The 16,631-nt window shown below is 36.0% G+C and overlaps 4 protein-coding genes and 1 pseudogene across 9 annotated transcripts; 3 read left to right on the top strand and 2 right to left on the bottom strand.

The window, feature by feature from the left end:
* The first annotated feature begins 761 nt into the window (after positions 1–761).
* On the top strand, positions 762–4,802 carry LOC104744331 (T-complex protein 1 subunit zeta 1-like). Its single transcript, XM_010465363.3, has 15 exons — positions 762–1,119; positions 1,227–1,290; positions 1,591–1,726; positions 1,962–2,113; positions 2,204–2,251; positions 2,366–2,458; positions 2,629–2,735; positions 2,846–2,960; positions 3,039–3,125; positions 3,414–3,618; positions 3,731–3,825; positions 3,911–3,979; positions 4,059–4,166; positions 4,263–4,381; positions 4,512–4,802. Exons 1-15 carry the CDS (start codon positions 986–988, stop codon positions 4,585–4,587), a joined length of 1,608 nt encoding a protein of 535 aa, XP_010463665.1. The 5' UTR covers positions 762–985; the 3' UTR covers positions 4,588–4,802.
* A 400-nt stretch (positions 4,803–5,202) lies between these two features.
* On the top strand, positions 5,203–7,010 carry LOC104744330 (14-3-3-like protein GF14 nu). The gene is made up of 5 exons (XM_010465361.3): positions 5,203–5,373; positions 5,688–6,198; positions 6,300–6,422; positions 6,516–6,632; positions 6,744–7,010. Exons 2-5 carry the CDS (start codon positions 5,722–5,724, stop codon positions 6,822–6,824), a joined length of 798 nt encoding a protein of 265 aa, XP_010463663.1. The 5' UTR covers positions 5,203–5,373; positions 5,688–5,721; the 3' UTR covers positions 6,825–7,010.
* A 528-nt stretch (positions 7,011–7,538) lies between these two features.
* LOC104744329 (ultraviolet-B receptor UVR8) lies at positions 7,539–10,325 on the top strand. The gene is made up of 11 exons (XM_010465360.2): positions 7,539–7,687; positions 7,805–7,949; positions 8,384–8,494; positions 8,582–8,642; positions 8,718–8,833; positions 8,967–9,052; positions 9,151–9,352; positions 9,439–9,492; positions 9,585–9,698; positions 9,795–9,851; positions 9,949–10,325. Exons 1-11 carry the CDS (start codon positions 7,659–7,661, stop codon positions 10,153–10,155), a joined length of 1,182 nt encoding a protein of 393 aa, XP_010463662.1. The 5' UTR covers positions 7,539–7,658; the 3' UTR covers positions 10,156–10,325.
* Positions 10,326–10,439: 114 nt separating this feature from the next.
* On the bottom strand, positions 10,440–12,795 carry LOC104744327 (uncharacterized). 6 transcript variants are annotated; one of them, XM_087487585.1, is made up of 6 exons: positions 12,492–12,795; positions 12,361–12,405; positions 11,736–12,038; positions 11,483–11,649; positions 11,336–11,387; positions 10,440–10,818 (listed from the first exon to the last, which is right to left on the bottom strand). In XM_087487585.1, exons 1-5 carry the CDS (start codon positions 12,688–12,690, stop codon positions 11,361–11,363), a joined length of 741 nt encoding a protein of 246 aa, XP_087343711.1. In that variant the 5' UTR covers positions 12,691–12,795; the 3' UTR covers positions 10,440–10,818; positions 11,336–11,360. The 6 variants fall into 6 exon arrangements, with proteins under 6 accessions (XP_087343711.1, XP_010463659.1, XP_010463660.1 ...); XM_087487584.1 differs by having other exon boundaries at positions 10,506–10,818; positions 11,483–11,652; XM_010465357.3 differs by lacking the exon at positions 11,336–11,387 and having other exon boundaries at positions 11,483–11,652; positions 12,492–12,790.
* A 2,210-nt stretch (positions 12,796–15,005) lies between these two features.
* On the bottom strand, positions 15,006–15,748 carry LOC147926175 (uncharacterized; annotated as a pseudogene).
* Between the last annotated feature and the right edge of the window lie 883 nt (positions 15,749–16,631).

The following is a 16,631-nucleotide window of genomic DNA, read 5'->3' as shown; positions in this document are numbered from 1 at the left end:
TGCGGGCTGGCCCAGCCCGGCTCTGAAAAATAGTGGGCTCGGACTTAAATATATATGTCTAGAAAAAATCGGGCATTTCAGGTTCAGCCCGTTTGGACTATAGAGTTTTTCGGGCTTAGCCCGACCGGGTTCGAGTCAGCCCGAAAAGCCTTTTAACAAATATATTTGTGTTTTTTTTGTTAACATTTTTGTTTGATTGCAATATTTGATTAATAATTTATTGTAATTAAAGTTTTAAACTCTAATCCTAGTTTTTATATTTACTTAATAACCATACTTAATACTTTAAAAAAATTTATCCATGATATTTTATATGAATTATATATTAGTTTATTTGGTTAAAGTATCAAAATTTTGTTTAGTCTTAAACTTTTTATTTTAAATTAAGTTGGTTGTAATGAATATACAGTAAATGAGTTATTAAATTTTTGATTGATTATTTTATAATGCACTTTCAAACACTGTTTTTTAAGGCTTATAAGTTTAAATTTTTTATCGGTAAAATAAGCCCGAAAAAGCCCGAAAAATCCTGTAACCCTGTTAGGGCCGGGCTCGGGCTTTGAAATATAGGCTCGGAAATATTTTAGGCCAGGCCGGAGTTCAAACAATGCGGGCTTTACGGGTTTCGGGCCGGGCCAGCCCGATTGACACCCCTAGATGCATTAAGTTCAAATTTCTCAGAAATTGACATTGGTCTTCGGCTCTTCGCTGGTTATTACTCAGAGTCTCTAGCGCAGATAGAGTTTCTACGCTTTGCTAATACGACGTCGTTTACTCCACTCATGATGCCTTTTAAGAGGTTTTCTCACTCCGTCACTCGCATCTTCTTCTCTGGATCCCTCACGAAATTTAAAAGAGGAATTAAAAAAAAACTCATCTCACTGAAGCTCGGAGCTCCCACAGAAGAAAAGAAAAGCCCTAGAAATCTACAACCTCTCTCCCCTCTCCTCTATTTCCAGTTTGTTTCGATCTCTCATAATCGAAAATGTCTGTGCGAGTTCTGAATCCTAACGCGGAGGTGCTCAACAAATCGGCCGCGCTTCATATGACCATCAACGCCGCTAAGGGTTTACAGGATGTACTCAAGTCCAATCTCGGTCCTAAGGGAACTATCAAGATGTATCTCTCTTCGCTCTTGATGGATCTATGCTTTATTTCTTCGTCTCTTCACTCTCACTGTATATATATTCATTTTCATGCGATTTTATCGATTACTCTCTGTGTAGGCTTGTTGGTGGTTCTGGGGATCTCAAGCTTACCAAGGATGGCAACACCCTTTTAAAAGAAATGGTATGTCCGATTCAAGTAGAATAAAATAAATATGCTAGATCTTGTTGATTGATTGATTGATTAGAATCTAGCTTACTGTCTCTTCTTACTTGTAAATTGTGTTCAGAAGCTTGTAAAACGCTAGGATTATGCCTATTTGTTTATTGTTAGCAATTTGTTTATGGCTGGTATCATGTAATTTGGTTCGTTGTACTCGAAGACATGTTAAAACCCTACTTAGGTTAGGCTGATCTTTAGACCAGTCCCTTGGTCTAATGGATAACTCTGATTCTTACAGTGGTCACTTGCTTATGTTTTCAGCAAATTCAGAATCCAACTGCCATTATGATTGCGAGGACAGCTGTTGCACAGGATGACATAAGTGGTGATGGTACTACTTGCACTGTCATCTTCATTGGTGAGCTTATGAAACAGTCGGAGCGTTGCATCGATGAAGGTTAGCCAAACTAACTTGTCTCTGCATTTTACTTTGATTTGTTGATGATTTGGGTAGTTTTATGCTTCTCTATGTGTGTCTTCTATAATTTTTCTGGATCTGATGCCTTTCATATTCTTAATCTGTATGTCATGGTTAACATATAATACCTATCTTCTTCAGATCAGCTACCTTGTTATGTTTTGGTTACTTTCAGTGAGAAATGGTCCTAATGAAAGGTTTATATTTGTCTCAGGAATGCATCCACGTGTCTTAGTTGATGGTTTCGAGATTGCTAAAAGAGCTACTCTCCAATTTCTCGAAACTTTCAAGACACCTGTGGTTATGGGTGATGAGCCTGACAATGAGATCCTGAAAATGGTTGCCAGGACAACGCTTAGAACAAAGGTATTCTTTGTTTGCTGGTATCTTTATGTTTTTGTTATCACCGACTCTTCTCTTTGCTTTCTGACTAGCTTTTTTTTCTGTCTTACTTAGTTGTATGAAGGCTTAGCTGATCAACTGACTGATATTGTTGTTAATTCGGTAAGTTTACTGACGATAACTCTCATTGAATATCATCATGCTTTTTCACATATACAAAAACTATCTATGGATCTATTTTGGTTCTTCTGATTAGCTAACTCCCGCATTTAACAGGTTCTCTGCATTCGGAAGCCTGAAGAACCTATTGATCTGTTTATGGTTGAGATTATGCACATGCGCCATAAATTCGATGTTGACACACGATTGGTATGCCTTTGTTTTACAGTAAATTTCTTCAGTCGGATTTTACAGATTTTCACACTAGTAAAATGACTTGTGTATGGGATTAAATATTTTTGCTGGTCGTGAATCATAAATGTCATCTTTATGCACCCGTTGTAATATAACATTAACATAGGTTTTTTCTCTTGTATTAGGTTGAGGGGCTTGTTCTTGATCATGGTTCAAGACACCCTGACATGAAGCGACGTGCGGAAAATTGTCACATCCTGACTTGCAATGTGTCACTAGAGTATGAGAAGAGGTACGTAATACAAATCTCTGGTTGATTGGTTGAAGACATATGAAAGACTAGAAGTTAGATGTACTATCTTATGTATTTGTGCGTTTGTAGCCTAACTTCGTATATATCAGTGAAATTAATGCAGGATTTTTCTACTCGAATGCGGAACAGAGGGAAGCCATGGTTACCGCTGAGAGACGTTCCGTTGATGAAAGAGTTCAGAAAATTATTGAGCTGAAGAACAAGGTGAGTTTGAAACCACTACTACCTCCTAGCTATATGCTGTATTCTTTCAGATATTTACATATTCTGTTTCTCATGCAGGTTTGTGCTGGTAATGATAACAGCTTTGTTATCATAAATCAAAAGGGTATTGATCCCCCGTCATTGGATCTTCTTGCTCGAGAAGGGGTAAGCTATGATTAGCTTTTTCTTTATTTCAGCATCTGATTGCTAGAAAAGTATGGTAAATCCAGAAAATATTGTAAAATCAAGTGAATTGAGATTCAAAGTAAAGGCAAAATGAATTTAAACCAAATAGAGAAAAAGTTGTCCACTTAGAGTATTCACCTAGAAGCAGATGCCTGGATCTTCTACTAAGCTTGTTTCTTGTCTTGTACTCGGTTTCTCGTGTCTACAAGTTGTTACAACCGAATTATCTTTCTGTTTCGTTATATATATGTTTATATGTATCTTCAGATAATCGCCCTTAGAAGAGCAAAGAGGAGGAACATGGAACGTTTGGTTTTGGCATGTGGTGGAGAAGCTGTGAACTCCGTTGATGACTTGACCCCTGACTCTCTTGGTTGGGCTGGACTTGTTTATGAACATGTTCTTGGAGAGGAAAAGTATACATTTGTCGAGCAAGTGAAGAATCCTCATTCATGTACTATCCTCATAAAAGGTACAAAGGCCAAAACTTTTATCTTTTGGCAGCTAAGGTCATTTTTGCTTAATTTTATACGCCTGGTCACTGATCATCTATGATTTATTTATTTATTTTTTTTTTTCTGTAGGGCCTAACGACCACACTATTGCTCAAATTAAAGACGCTGTCCGTGATGGTTTAAGATCAGTTAAGAATACCTTAGAAGATGAGTGTGTCGTATTAGTAAGTACCTTCTTGTCTACAAGGATTAAATATTGCTACTTCAGTGTGATTGTTTTGGTTTATTGACATCTGTCTCTTTCCGTAGGGAGCTGGAGCTTTTGAAGTTGCAGCAAGACAACACTTGATCAATGAAGTCAAGAAAACCGTTCAAGGGGTAAGTATAAAGTAAAATCCCTTCCAGTACCAGTTCTTGTTTGTTCCGGTTGCTAATGTTAAGTATGGGTAAATTGCAGCGCGCTCAACTCGGTGTTGAAGCTTTTGCCAACGCTCTTCTCGTGGTGCCCAAGACACTCGCCGAAAATGCTGGGCTTGACACTCAAGACGTTATCATTTCTCTAACGGTATTATACTTGTGTTTTCCTCTTCTGCCACTATCGATTATGCTCCAGTTAACATTCTGAAATAGGTTTATTGACGGAATTTTGATGTTTATACAGAGTGAGCATGACAAAGGAAACGTTGTGGGACTAAACCTACAGGATGGAGAACCCATAGACCCTCTGCTTGCTGGAATTTTCGACAATTACTCAGTGAAACGCCAACTTATCAATTCAGGGTATGTGTGAAACCAAATGGCAACTTGTAAATGCAATGCTAAAATTTGGCATTTAAAAATAATGGAGTCTTTAATTCAGTTGCGGTTGAGGTCAGGCAGTTAAAACGGTCGTTTGGTTAATGTGTTGCAGGCCGGTCATTGCTTCGCAGTTGCTATTAGTGGATGAAGTGATTCGTGCAGGAAGAAATATGAGGAAGCCTACTTAAAAAGACTCTTTGTTTGAAATTTTTTTACTTTCTACCATTGTTTTTTTTTTTTTTGGTTTTAGTTCTTTACCTTTCGTGTTTAAGCATTAGCGTATGAAATAGTATTTCTTTTGTTTGTCATAGACACTTTTGGATCTAACTTTTTGTATCACAAAAAACATGATGTATATCTTGAGAGTGTTTGGTTTCTAAGGACTAATATACTCTTGTTTGTAGTAGGCATGCATCATTATTTTCAGTAAGGATGAATGTTTGAATCGAAACTGAATATTATAGAGCGAATTCTGAAGAAAATAGAGAAATTAATTGTAAAGTAATCTCAACCTTTAGCATTCTTATCTTACATAACCCTAATTCTAGAGGAAGGTAATTAAGACAGAAAAGTATTTGTGGGAAGTAGTAAATTGTGAACATTTGAAGAAATTTGTGTCGAACATCAATGTGAAGCCGAAATTACATTAATCAGTTTGAAGAACACAATAAAGTCAGATTACCAACAATGCACGGCATACAACTTTTAATGACTTTTACCCTAAAGATGGAATCAGGGCCCAATCAATGTATAAAATTATCATTTTTCACGTTTATTAAAGTCTTTGACCGGTCAACACCGTTAGACACTTGTCGAGTTACTATTGGGCCTTTTTTCTTCTTTACTTTCTCCAAAAATCAAAGCCCAGTCTCTTCTTCCCTTTTTCCCCCTAATTTCTCACTTCTCCCCTTCACAAAGTCACAAGACTCACAAGCTTCGAATTCGACAATCCCTAATTCCAAAATCCCCCCACGGTAAGCTCCCTGGATCTGGTCTCTCTCTCTGCTCTACGAATCATTCTTCTGTTGCTCGTTCATGTTTTCGTTTCGTCGACTTCGTATCTTTGTATTGTATGTGTTCCTTGTTATTTCGAGATCTGGCGTATAATCTAGGCTTCTTTCTAGGTCTTGTTGGCATAGTGTTCCTTTTATGTTTTTTTTTCCGTAATTGAGGATTGATCCGTACGAGTAAATGGTAGAAAACACGAAACCGTTGTTGTGTTTTGTATCTTTCTCTTTTGTGATTTTCGTAATTATTGGGAATTTTGTTAATGGATTATGAAAAACAGGATCTAGAAGTGTGTGATAAGAATAACAAAGAAGATGTCGTCTTTGAGAGAAGAGAATGTGTACTTAGCCAAGTTAGCTGAGCAAGCTGAACGTTATGAGGAAATGGTTGAGTTCATGGAGAAAGTCGCAAAGACTGTTGACACCGATGAGCTTACTATGGAAGAGAGAAACCTCTTGTCTGTTGCTTACAAGAACGTTATTGGTGATAGGAGAGCTTCTTGGAGGATCATATCTTCCATTGAACAAAAGGAAGAAAGCAGAGGCAACGATGATCATGTTTCGATTATCAAAGACTACAGAGGAAAGATCGAAACCGAACTTAACAGAATCTGTGATGGAATATTGAATCTTTTGGATTCTCACCTTGTTCCAACTGCATCTTTGGCTGAGTCCAAAGTCTTTTACCTCAAAATGAAAGGTGATTACCACAGGTACCTTGCTGAGTTTAAGACTGGAGCTGATAGGAAGGAATCTGCAGAGAGCACCCTCGTTGCTTACAAGTCAGCTCAGGTAAACTCTTTAAGTTTGAACATGTATCTGAATTTGCTGCTTGAGACCAGTAAAGGGGGCTGTCTTGATGAATGATTGTTTGTGTTTTCCTTCTGATGTAGGATATTGCACTTGCTGAGTTAGCTCCTACTCATCCGATTCGATTGGGACTTGCTCTTAACTTCTCTGTCTTCTACTACGAGATTCTCAACTCGCCTGATCGTGCATGCAGTCTCGCGAAACAGGTTTGTTTTTACTCTACGGAATGTTATGGTACTTTCAGACTTTGTAACATTTGTTCAAAAGCACCAGTTTGCTTAATATTGTTTTCTTCACAGGCTTTTGATGAGGCCATTTCTGAGCTGGATACATTAGGAGAAGAATCATACAAAGACAGTACACTGATAATGCAACTTCTCCGTGACAATTTGACCCTCTGGACTTCTGACATCAATGTACACTTTTGCCTCTCCTTGAAGATTTCTTCCCGTTAACCCATATCTACGCAATCTAAGCTTCTTTGCCGAGAGATTTCTACTAAACTGTGATGTGTTGCTCATTTTCAGGATGAGGTGGGAGGTGATGAGATCAAGGAGGCGTCAAAACATGAGCCGGAAGAGGGCAAACCAGCAGAGACAGGGCATTGACCAGATGAAAGTGAGGAAGAGATATTTCTTAAGTATGTAATGGTACGGATTTGGCTTTAGTTTCCAAAAACATATGATATGATTATTGGGGTTTGTAGTAGCAGCGAGAAAGATCATTATTTGATATTCTCTTAGAAAACTTAAAAACCTCTGTTCTCTTTTCTTTAGTTGGTTTGCTTTTAAAAAGCTCTTGATCGCTGATTCTCGCGATATTGCTTGTTAAGTATTTAGGAAGTGAAGAAAGAAGAAGCAAAACTATTTTAAGAGTGAAAACAAAACCAAGGACCTAAAATGTCCAATAGAACAAAAATAAATTCCAAAATGTCTTTATTTTTTTTTTTGGGCAGAGCATTATTCTTCATGTCATAATTTATTTTCCTTTTGTGCAGTAGTAACACTCATGGGTCTCTTTCCATACATAATACATTTAAATTTATTGTCTTTATTTATCATTTTTCTGTTGTTCCTTTTTTATTCATGTTTCCCATATGTGTGTATTTATATTTTGAATATAATTTTTTTTATATTCAACTAACATTACTAGAAATTGAAAAAAATCTCGTCAATAACTCCGAACACATATGCTAAAATCAATAGTTTTATTGAGCATACCTTTTTGAAATACGAATATACGCAAATAAATGTCTTTTAGTGATTATGAATATTATTCCTATTAGTATTAATTAAGTAATTAGACACATACTTAACATAAAAAACACACATCGCTATTATTATTACCATCCCCCTCCTCGAATCCCACTGCTTTGCTTTTCCGCTTGTCTTTGTGCATTCATTCACCTTCTCTCTCTCCTCTCGTCTCTCCCTCTCTCTCAAATGGTTTCAGCTACTTCAATCATAGCCTGGTCTAAAACTCTTCTCTTCACTTCTCTCTACTTATCAAAGTTTGGATTTTTCACTCGCTTTTGTTAGTACTTGGTCTCTCACTCTCTCTTGTTATCTTCTTGTTTTTTGCTTTTCAGGGGCTCTGGAGAAGATGGGCAACTAGGAATTGGTACCAGCGAAGACAAGGAATGGGCTTGCGTCGTTGAAGCTCTTGAGCCTTACTCTGTTCGCTCCGTTGTCTCTGGTAGCCGTAACTCCCTCGCCATTTGCGATGATGGCACGGTACTATCCGAATATTCATTGAAATGAGATTTGTCTTCATTTTAATTTGGTCTCTATGTATTAGCGGAGCTGATATCTATCTGTTATAGCCAAAAAAGAAGAGGGCGTGTACTATTTGGTTTTACAAGTTCTCTTAAGATTTGTAGGAACTAGAAACATGGTTTTACAATAATATATATATAATGAAGCTCTGTGTCTTCCTCTGTTGTGTGAAAAGTCTCTAAGCTGTGAGAATCTTGATTAGAAGTCAGCCAATATCTCAAAGTTGTTTTCTTTAACAGGTTTTGTTTGTGTTATCATCCTGTAATTGGTCTGTTTATGGTCCTTGTTTCAGTACTTTGATGACGAAATTCAACATTTGAATTGGCCAAGTTAAGATTTTAAAAAGCTCTATTTCACTAAGTTATGTTACTGGTTGTTTGAACTGGTCTCAGATGTTTACATGGGGTTGGAATCAAAGAGGTACATTAGGACACCCACCAGAAACAAAAACAGAAAACATCCCTAGTCGAGTTAAGGCTCTTGCCAATGTCAAGATCACTCAGGTTTGATCTTTTTCTTCTTCTACTAATCTATTCTGGTTTTCGTTACTGTTTAGTGTTTGTACCTTTGAATGTTGTAATGGATGGTAGGCAGCAATTGGTGGTTGGCATTGTTTAGCTGTTGATGATCAGGGCCGAGCATATGCGTGGGGTAACGCCTGTGTTATTATTGTTTCATTCTCTCTATATGTTTTGCTTGTTAAATCTTATGGGAATGAGTATGTAGGTGGGAATGAGTATGGACAATGTGGTGACGAGCCTTTAAAAGACGAGATGGGTAGGCCCGTGCGAAGAGATATTGTGATCCCTAAGCGTTGTGCCCCGAAACTTACAGTCCGACAGGTAAAGTTGCTTGTAGTCTAATTCTTAAAGCTCTCTGCATTGCCTCAGAACTAAATCTGTGTCCATCACTTTATGTTCTACTCTTTAATGTTGATGTATGAATAAACCGTTTGAGGTCTAATCTTCTTAACAGGTAGCTGCAGGTGGTACTCACTCGGTGGTTCTGACACGTGAAGGTCATGTGTGGACTTGGGGTCAACCTTGGCCTCCTGGTGACATGTATAGAGAGAACAATTAAACTCATATCAATAGTATTCATTTTGTGCAATATTAAGCTATTACTTAAGTGTTGGGGTTTGGTTCCCTCCAAATTGCAGAAAACAAATATCTGTTCCTGTAAGAGTTCAAGGTCTTGAAAATGTTCGTCTTATCGCTGTTGGAGCATTTCATAATCTGGCTCTTGAAGAAGATGGCAGATTATTGGCATGGGGTAATAACGAATACGGACAACTTGGAACCGGTGACACTCAGCCAACATCTCATCCTGTTCCAGTCCAAGGCCTTGATGATCTCACTTTGGTTCTGCTTTTTTCCCTTTTCTTGATTCCTTTTGATACCCATTAACTTTTAAAAAGTGATTCTGATGTTGTTAAACGTACCTGTAGGTCGATATTGCTGCTGGTGGGTGGCATTCAACGGCTTTAACCGATAAAGGAGAGGTAGTAGAACTGATTCTCAAAGTTTCTATATTCCCTTCTCTTCTCATTCTCACCATGTGCTAGATATGATTATATGATCTTCTGATTCTTAGGTGTATGGTTGGGGAAGAGGAGAACACGGAAGACTAGGGTTCGGTGACAATGACAAGAGCAGCAAAATGGTTCCACAGAAAGTAAATCTTCTATCTGAAGAAGATATAATTCAGGTAAGTAAAGCTTCAAACTTCAGTGAGTGATCTATCATGTAGGTAAAGCATTTAACTTATAATAATCTTGAGATCTCTTCTTTCCTAAAAATTTAGGTTTCTTGTGGCGGAACACATTCAGTTGCTTTGACAAGAGATGGCAAAATCTTCTCGGTTAGTCCCTTCAAACCAAGAAAACTGCTTTTGGGTTTTGTCCTGAAACATTATAAAAACAATCGTCCCTCTGATCATGTTTTGTCTTTTGGATCAGTTTGGTAGAGGAGATCATGGTAGACTTGGATATGGAAGGAAAGTAACAACAGGACAACCATTGGAATTACCTATAATGATACCTCCACCTGAAGGAAGCTTTAATCATGCCGACGAAGAAGAAGAAGGAAAATGGTTAGCTAAGTCAATCGCTTGTGGTGGCCGCCACACTCTTGCAGTTGTTAAATGGAAGTCCGATGATATTTGATCCTCAATGGCACCGGTCAATCAACAAGTTATGAAGAGAAAACAAGCAATGTGATTCATACTAAGGAGAGTGTATTTATAAAAAGGAAAGGGGCAAAAACATGCTCATTTCCCTATGAAATAATCTTTTTGTAAGAGTAATTTTGATTTCAAGGAAAGTTTTACTAATAATTTTGATAGTGGGAGATCTTGGTAATGCCAGAGTCCTTGGTTTGTTATAAAACCTTGAACAAAAAAGTTGTCTTTTACAATCTTATAAAACAAAATTTTGAAACATGTAACGTGTACCAACAAAAAAACTTAAATAAATTTCATATAGTATGAAGTTACATACTTCAAATACACCGAGAATAAAAGGGAGAGAAACACAAGCAATATGATCTTGCAAACATTGCTACATTATTATTGTGTTAAGTTAACCAATGATGGTCTTTCTTTTATTTCTTACTAGAATATTATTGGTTCAACAAGTAGTATTGATAAGATGAGGTAGACAAATGTGAAAGATGCATTTGGATTTTCTTGGTTGTCTATGCATTTTCCTCATCCAGGAGAAACACCTACTTCCTCTTTTCTTTTTTGTCTCCTTCTCTCTATCGTCTTCTTCAATTTCTTTCCTTGTCATACTTTTCTCCTTTTCTTCTGACTTCACATCCTTCAAATCCTGAAAACACCCCTCAACATAAGCAGCAACTAATCAGGTGGGTTAATCACTATAAAAAAATGTTATTGGTTGAATGATTCAACTCGTAAAAGTATATTTGGGTTTGGGTATATATACAAATGTGCACATATATATATTAAGCCTTTTTCAATGTAGACTACACAAAATCATAACATGGGGTCCAATGAAAGATTTTTCATGAAATAATTAGAACATCGAAGTTGGACGATACTGTTGAGTGTTTTATATGATGGATACTACTATCACGTATTATGACCATTTGTCCTTTTTATTATAATCAAAATATCATGAAGAAGATACATCTCAAAAAGGATACAGTATTTTTATATGTATAAACAAACAAAACGTGGAGTCTCATCACTGTCTACTCTATGATTAAAAATACAAAATTTATACACTGAGCATTCATGTATTAATTTGTGTTTTCTCTTATTCTGTGAAAGAATCTAATTGCAGAAAGGAAATTCAAAGTTTTATGCAATTATTACGTACGTACCTTTCTTTCCTTTACATGATTTCAATTATTTCGAATGGCCCAATGCAAAATTCTACCCATATTTTATAAAAATGTTTAAATTATGAATGTGTTGGGTTAAATAAAAAAATTATCATAGCAAAAATTGAACAGATATGTTATATGTACCTCTTGTTGAGCTTTCTTAAGTGCATACTCAACCGGCGAATCATCATCATCTTCCACCTGTCTTCTCTTTGATCTCTCCATAATCGGCGACGTCGTCGCCGGACCAACCCTAGTTGCCGGTGCACTCTGCACACCCACGTCTCGTTTCAACCCCACAACTTTCTCTTCTGCTAAAAAACACCCCCAAACTCTTTTTGGTCATTAAAAAAAAAAAAAAAAACCCTATATATAAATCGAGATCATTAACAATCACCTTGGATAAGAACAGGATACGGAGATCTAGAATCCCCATGAATGATTCTGACCATAGGAGTAGTAACCGTTCTTGGATTATGATTGGAAGGCAAAATCGTGAGTGGAGGAGAATGCGTGGTGGATAAGTTTCTGAAGGATCTTGAATTTAGGGTTCTAGAAGACAAACACTCTATAGGAACTTCACCAGACAAAGGATTGCAGATATACTTCTCTGCTTCGTTCCACTTCGAGTTTAACTCAACAACCCCTTCTGGTTTCAACCAATCACATTTCTTCTTGTACATTGCTTTTGCTTGCAATGCTGTGTTAGCAAATAAAACAAAACTTTAAAAAGTTATTAAATGTACCCTGTTCTTGTATAACAGAGCTGCTTTTTATTATTAGCAATGATATATAAACAAACCAACACAGTGTAATATAATGACTTAGTTGTTTGATTCAAATTTGAAAAAAGATTTATCGAAACGTAATGATTTTAGCAGAATTGTCTTTTTAGCTTTTTCTTAATTGACAACAATTACTATAATATACGACGTAGCACCCGATGGTTTGATTAGTCATTCAAATTAGCAAATGCTTAGAATAGGTCGAAATTCTCAAAAGTTTCAATCTTCGAAACTTACCCTTGAGTGCACTAGTGAAGGAATAATCTGATGGGTCAATCTCATCTGTCACAATATTCAAAATTACAAAACCATTTTTCTAATAAACAAGATATATCATAATAAAGAGAGGTTATATATACATTTAATACCTTTGAGGGAGTAGCCAGGAGAAGACAGAGTACTAGAGATGGTGAAGTTTGTTGTACAAGACTTGTGATCTTCTCTGAAGCTTCGGATACATGAGGCAGAGAACCTTCTAGATATTCGATTTTCGCAAGTTAGATGACCTTTTCGAGTCAATTCTCTTAGGTTAAAGTTAAACTCAAGCTCTTCGCCATGCAAAGCCATTAGAACTGAATATTTTGCAACGGAGGATTGTGAGAGGGAGGAAATGTACCTTTGAATATTAAAGGCATCGTTGAGTTTTTTTTGGTTTTTTTATTATTACTTAAGATATTGACTTGCTTTGTAGTTTTCTGACTCATCTTTAATTTTGTTTCGTTATATAGGGTATACCAATATAATTATCTCTTGAAAAATATTATAAGATAATTATATGTTGAACTATCATTGGATGACTTAGATATAATAAAATCTCACAATAAAGTTTAACTTTCTTGTCTTCTGCTTTTTTTGGGTGTAATCCATATATAGGAAACAGATTCACTTGGCATGTTCCAATTTTTCCTCGAAAGGTTATGATCTCTATTAGTTCTGGTTTCTTTTTCATGTTTTCATTTGTATAGTGACAGTTAAAACTTCAAGTATGGAACTGATTAGTCTGACAAGATTGATTGATTTAACATGTTTGCCTATTTTTCACTGTTATCAAATTGACTGAAAAAAAAAAAAAAATTGCAAAAATATTTATTATTTACATGTGTTAAAATTTTATTTAATCCTATAATTAACATGTCTGAAGTTTTTAAAAACTTATATTAAAGAAAAGAAAAAGAATATGTGTACATCGTCCAAAATCATAGATGATATTCTCGAATCTTGACTACATACTATTTATGAGCTACGCATGAGTTGAAAGTTATGGCAGCTGGTTCTATTCACTTAGTCCGGGTTGGTACGCGAAGTTGATGTTTATGGTCTCATTTATGAGTGTGTGAGATATAGTGAATAAGATGTTTATCGTTCATATCATAGTCTCCTACCTATATATCCACATATCTGAACTTCACCGCAATAGAATATAATGAAAATGACATATCTATCATTCATTGATTGATGATGCCTAACCTTTTTTGTAACAGCTTCTCTTCTTTAGCTGAAACCTCTAACGCTGTCCATATGTATGTTTGGACGTCAATTTTATGTTTTAGAGAATAAGAGAATCAACTATACGTATAAAGTGAATTACATATAAACAACATTTCAAACTATGTGATATCGATTGATAGAGCAAGACGTTATCTTTGATTTCTAAGGAGCTTGGTCTAGATAACAAGTGAATTGTTGTGATGGACCAACCCACTATGAATGCTTATGGTTGTTTTCAATATATAGCATGAAATATGGAATTCTCTTTCTAAACATTCCAAAGATAACAACAACAACAATAACAAAAAAGTGGACAATAAAAAGGAGTAGCTTTGTGTTGCATATGTAAACCACGTGCATGTTATAATCACCATGTCACATTCATCATCTGATCTCAGTTATGGTCCATGTTTTCATTTAAATTACTCTGAAAGCAGAATAAACATTCCGCTATTATTTTTTGGTACAAGAGTTTGATTTGAATTCCATGGACACTCGACATTCGAATTTTATGGTAAATATTTTATGTGTTACCGCACCTAAATCCAAGTTTTGTATAGGTCTTTCATTTCATCTCTTATCTTATTAACTCTATCTTTCTCTTTTATGATAGCTTCCTCATCAGACTTGTCACCCTAAGCATGAAATAATATCCCCGTCTGAAATCCAAAAGCTTTTTGTAACTGCAGTAACCAAAGACCATATAATTTGTGTTAAACAAAGGAAATTTTGATATCCAATGTGTCAAAAACAAAAACAATATCACTTTACCTAACAGACATTTCAAGAACAAGGGATCATTACATCCATAAAGCGAGGCAACTGCTGCATATGACAAGCAAAGATTGATCCGAGAGGATGACGACCAGAGACATGTATACACCCGGCAGAGTCCAAGATCAATAACCTTCTAATGGATAATCCTTGAATAGATATCTCCCTAAGAGACATGACCAGGCATGTTCTGACTTCAAATCAGCGCTACCAGCAGCAGCATCTTTCTGAAACGACACGAAGCACATTCTTGTTCACTGCAAAGGGTAAGAGGCTAGATTAGAAGTATGAACGCTACTACAACTGCAGCAGAAAAAGGCATTATCATTATCATTTTATCAAGAAATCACTATCCTTTTGCTAAAAAAAGAAAGTAACTCTCCTAAACCTAAAGATACCACAGAACCAGCTTTCCTGTAGTCTACTCTATCTTACGCACATTGTACAACCAAATCCTTAAACATGCAACTCCTCAATAAAGCAATCACAGTATATAGAAACATTTCAAATTCATCATCATTCACATTATAAATCACCAAAAAAATAGAACATTAAAACGATCATCTTAAAATCCCAAAAAGCACCCCAAGTAGTAACTAACTCTATAGACTTACAATGAACAGCTTTCTACTTCTTCTTGTTCCCTTCAATCTGCCCATTACGCATTCTCCCACAGTCTTTCTTGCCTTTCTTCTATCTCCCTCTCATTATCTTCCCCTAAGAATCAACAAACCCGAGAATATTCCAATCGACCAGACCAGTCTAACAAATCCAAATCGCACCACATCGTCATCATCTCCACAACAACTGCAGTCATCCATCAGTCACAAGTACCTTGACCCCAAAGATGAGTACTTTGGAGCTCGAACCCAAAATACATTGCAAAGTAATTGGTTGATCCAACGATTTTAACTGAAAGATTCAACAAAACCCAAACATTCTGATCACAAATCAATTTGGTTCTCACAAAGCTTTTGTTTTTCCCTTCCCATAGACCATAGAATCTGAGAAGAAGATGCGACCTACCACGTTATGGCCCAGCAATGATAAAGAAGACACGCGGAGACGATTGAGAGAGATAAGAGAGAGAGAGAGAGAGAGAGAGAGAGAGAGAGAGAGAGAGAGAGAGAGAGAGAGAGAGAGAGATGGAGGAACCAGGTAGAGTTAGAGCAAGTGATGAGGAGATTGGTTAATAGAGTATAGATGAAACTTGCTTGAGGAGAAGGAGATAGAGGTGGGTTTGGGAGATTAAGCTTTGATGATCAGACAATCGCCATTGTTGTCTTGTCTGTGATGAAACCTTTATACAGGTCGGAGAAGACACAGGAAAGAATCAAATCAAAGTAAGGATCTTTGGAGATCTCTCTGCTCTTCCGTGTTCATCAGTTTTTTTATTATATTATATTATTATTATTATTATTATTTATCATATTGCTTCTAAATTTAAAGCCCAATAAAACTCAATTGGGTCTATAAAAGGTTACTTAATCGCAAATTTTAATTTAGCCTGTTAAGGCCCGATAATTCTTTATTTAATGGCCCGTTAAGCCTCTCAATAATAAAAGGATTTAATTAACATATCGTCTAATTAACATATCGTCTATACTTTTTATGTAAAACCAAAATTTCATTACAAAATTAAAGTACCACAATGATTAGGAGACTTTTAGTTAAATAATTGCTCAAAGTGCATAGAAATACACTAAGGACAGAAGTATGGGTCAACGTATATTAATATAGATGGATAATGGATTATTGATGTTTGTATATGTAAGCATCTTGATTACATTACTAGAATACTAGTTCCAAGATATTGGATGCTTCATTAGCAAGAATCCAATCAGCCTTAGTTCGAATGATTAGTAAACCAAAATTACAAATTCGAAATTGTTTCTTGGTGCGTTGCACCGTACAAGTTTTTACCTACGCGACACTCTATCTTTTGAATCATCCAAGACCAAGATACGGGTTTATGATTCTTAATTTTGTTCAAGTTCATTGTTAATTAAGTCATATAATTGAATATGGTAAACATTATCATGATAATGGTTTCTAATGAAACGAATTAGAGTATTGGTATTAGTAAATTAATTAGTAAGGGGACAAGAGAACGAAAATTGTCTAGGTTATGCCAAACAGTAACCCTTAGCCATGCCAATTTCACGTGCAGCATGCTCCACATGCTTCTTCTAATTTGTTTATTTCTATGTTAGGTTTTGTTTTCTTTCTCTATTTTTATTATGTTA

This window comes from Camelina sativa, chromosome 15 (assembly GCF_030686135.1).
Source record: "Camelina sativa cultivar CO46 ecotype springtype chromosome 15, ASM3068613v1".
NCBI lineage: Eukaryota > Viridiplantae > Streptophyta > Magnoliopsida > Brassicales > Brassicaceae > Camelina > Camelina sativa.
The sequence above is the reverse complement of the archived record's forward strand: the minus strand, read 5'-3'. Positions and strand labels throughout refer to the sequence as shown.

Bases quoted from the DNA above. Each gene is read 5' to 3' on its own strand.
- LOC104744330 (XM_010465361.3), top strand. From the start codon at position 5,722: ATGTCGTCTTTGAGAGAAGAGAATGTGTACTTAGCCAAGTTAGCTGAG. The intron at 6,199-6,299 runs GTAAACTCTTTA...CTTCTGATGTAG, and splicing joins TTGCTTACAAGTCAGCTCAG to GATATTGCACTTGCTGAGTT. The intron at 6,423-6,515 runs GTTTGTTTTTAC...TTTTCTTCACAG, and splicing joins CATGCAGTCTCGCGAAACAG to GCTTTTGATGAGGCCATTTC.
- LOC104744331 (XM_010465363.3), top strand. From the start codon at position 986: ATGTCTGTGCGAGTTCTGAATCCTAACGCGGAGGTGCTCAACAAATCG. The intron at 3,980-4,058 runs GTAAGTATAAAG...GGTAAATTGCAG, and splicing joins TCAAGAAAACCGTTCAAGGG to CGCGCTCAACTCGGTGTTGA. The intron at 4,167-4,262 runs GTATTATACTTG...ATGTTTATACAG, and splicing joins ACGTTATCATTTCTCTAACG to AGTGAGCATGACAAAGGAAA.
- LOC104744327 (XM_010465357.3), bottom strand. From the start codon at position 12,690: ATGGCTTTGCATGGCGAAGAGCTTGAGTTTAACTTTAACCTAAGAGAA. The intron at 11,653-11,735 runs GTGATTGTTAAT...GGTGTTTTTTAG, and splicing joins GTATCCTGTTCTTATCCAAG to CAGAAGAGAAAGTTGTGGGG. The intron at 10,819-11,482 runs GTACATATAACA...GGGTGTTTTCAG, and splicing joins TTAAGAAAGCTCAACAAGAG to GATTTGAAGGATGTGAAGTC.
- LOC104744329 (XM_010465360.2), top strand. From the start codon at position 7,659: ATGGTTTCAGCTACTTCAATCATAGCCTG. The intron at 9,699-9,794 runs GTAAGTAAAGCT...CTAAAAATTTAG, and splicing joins CTGAAGAAGATATAATTCAG to GTTTCTTGTGGCGGAACACA. The intron at 9,852-9,948 runs GTTAGTCCCTTC...CTTTTGGATCAG, and splicing joins GAGATGGCAAAATCTTCTCG to TTTGGTAGAGGAGATCATGG.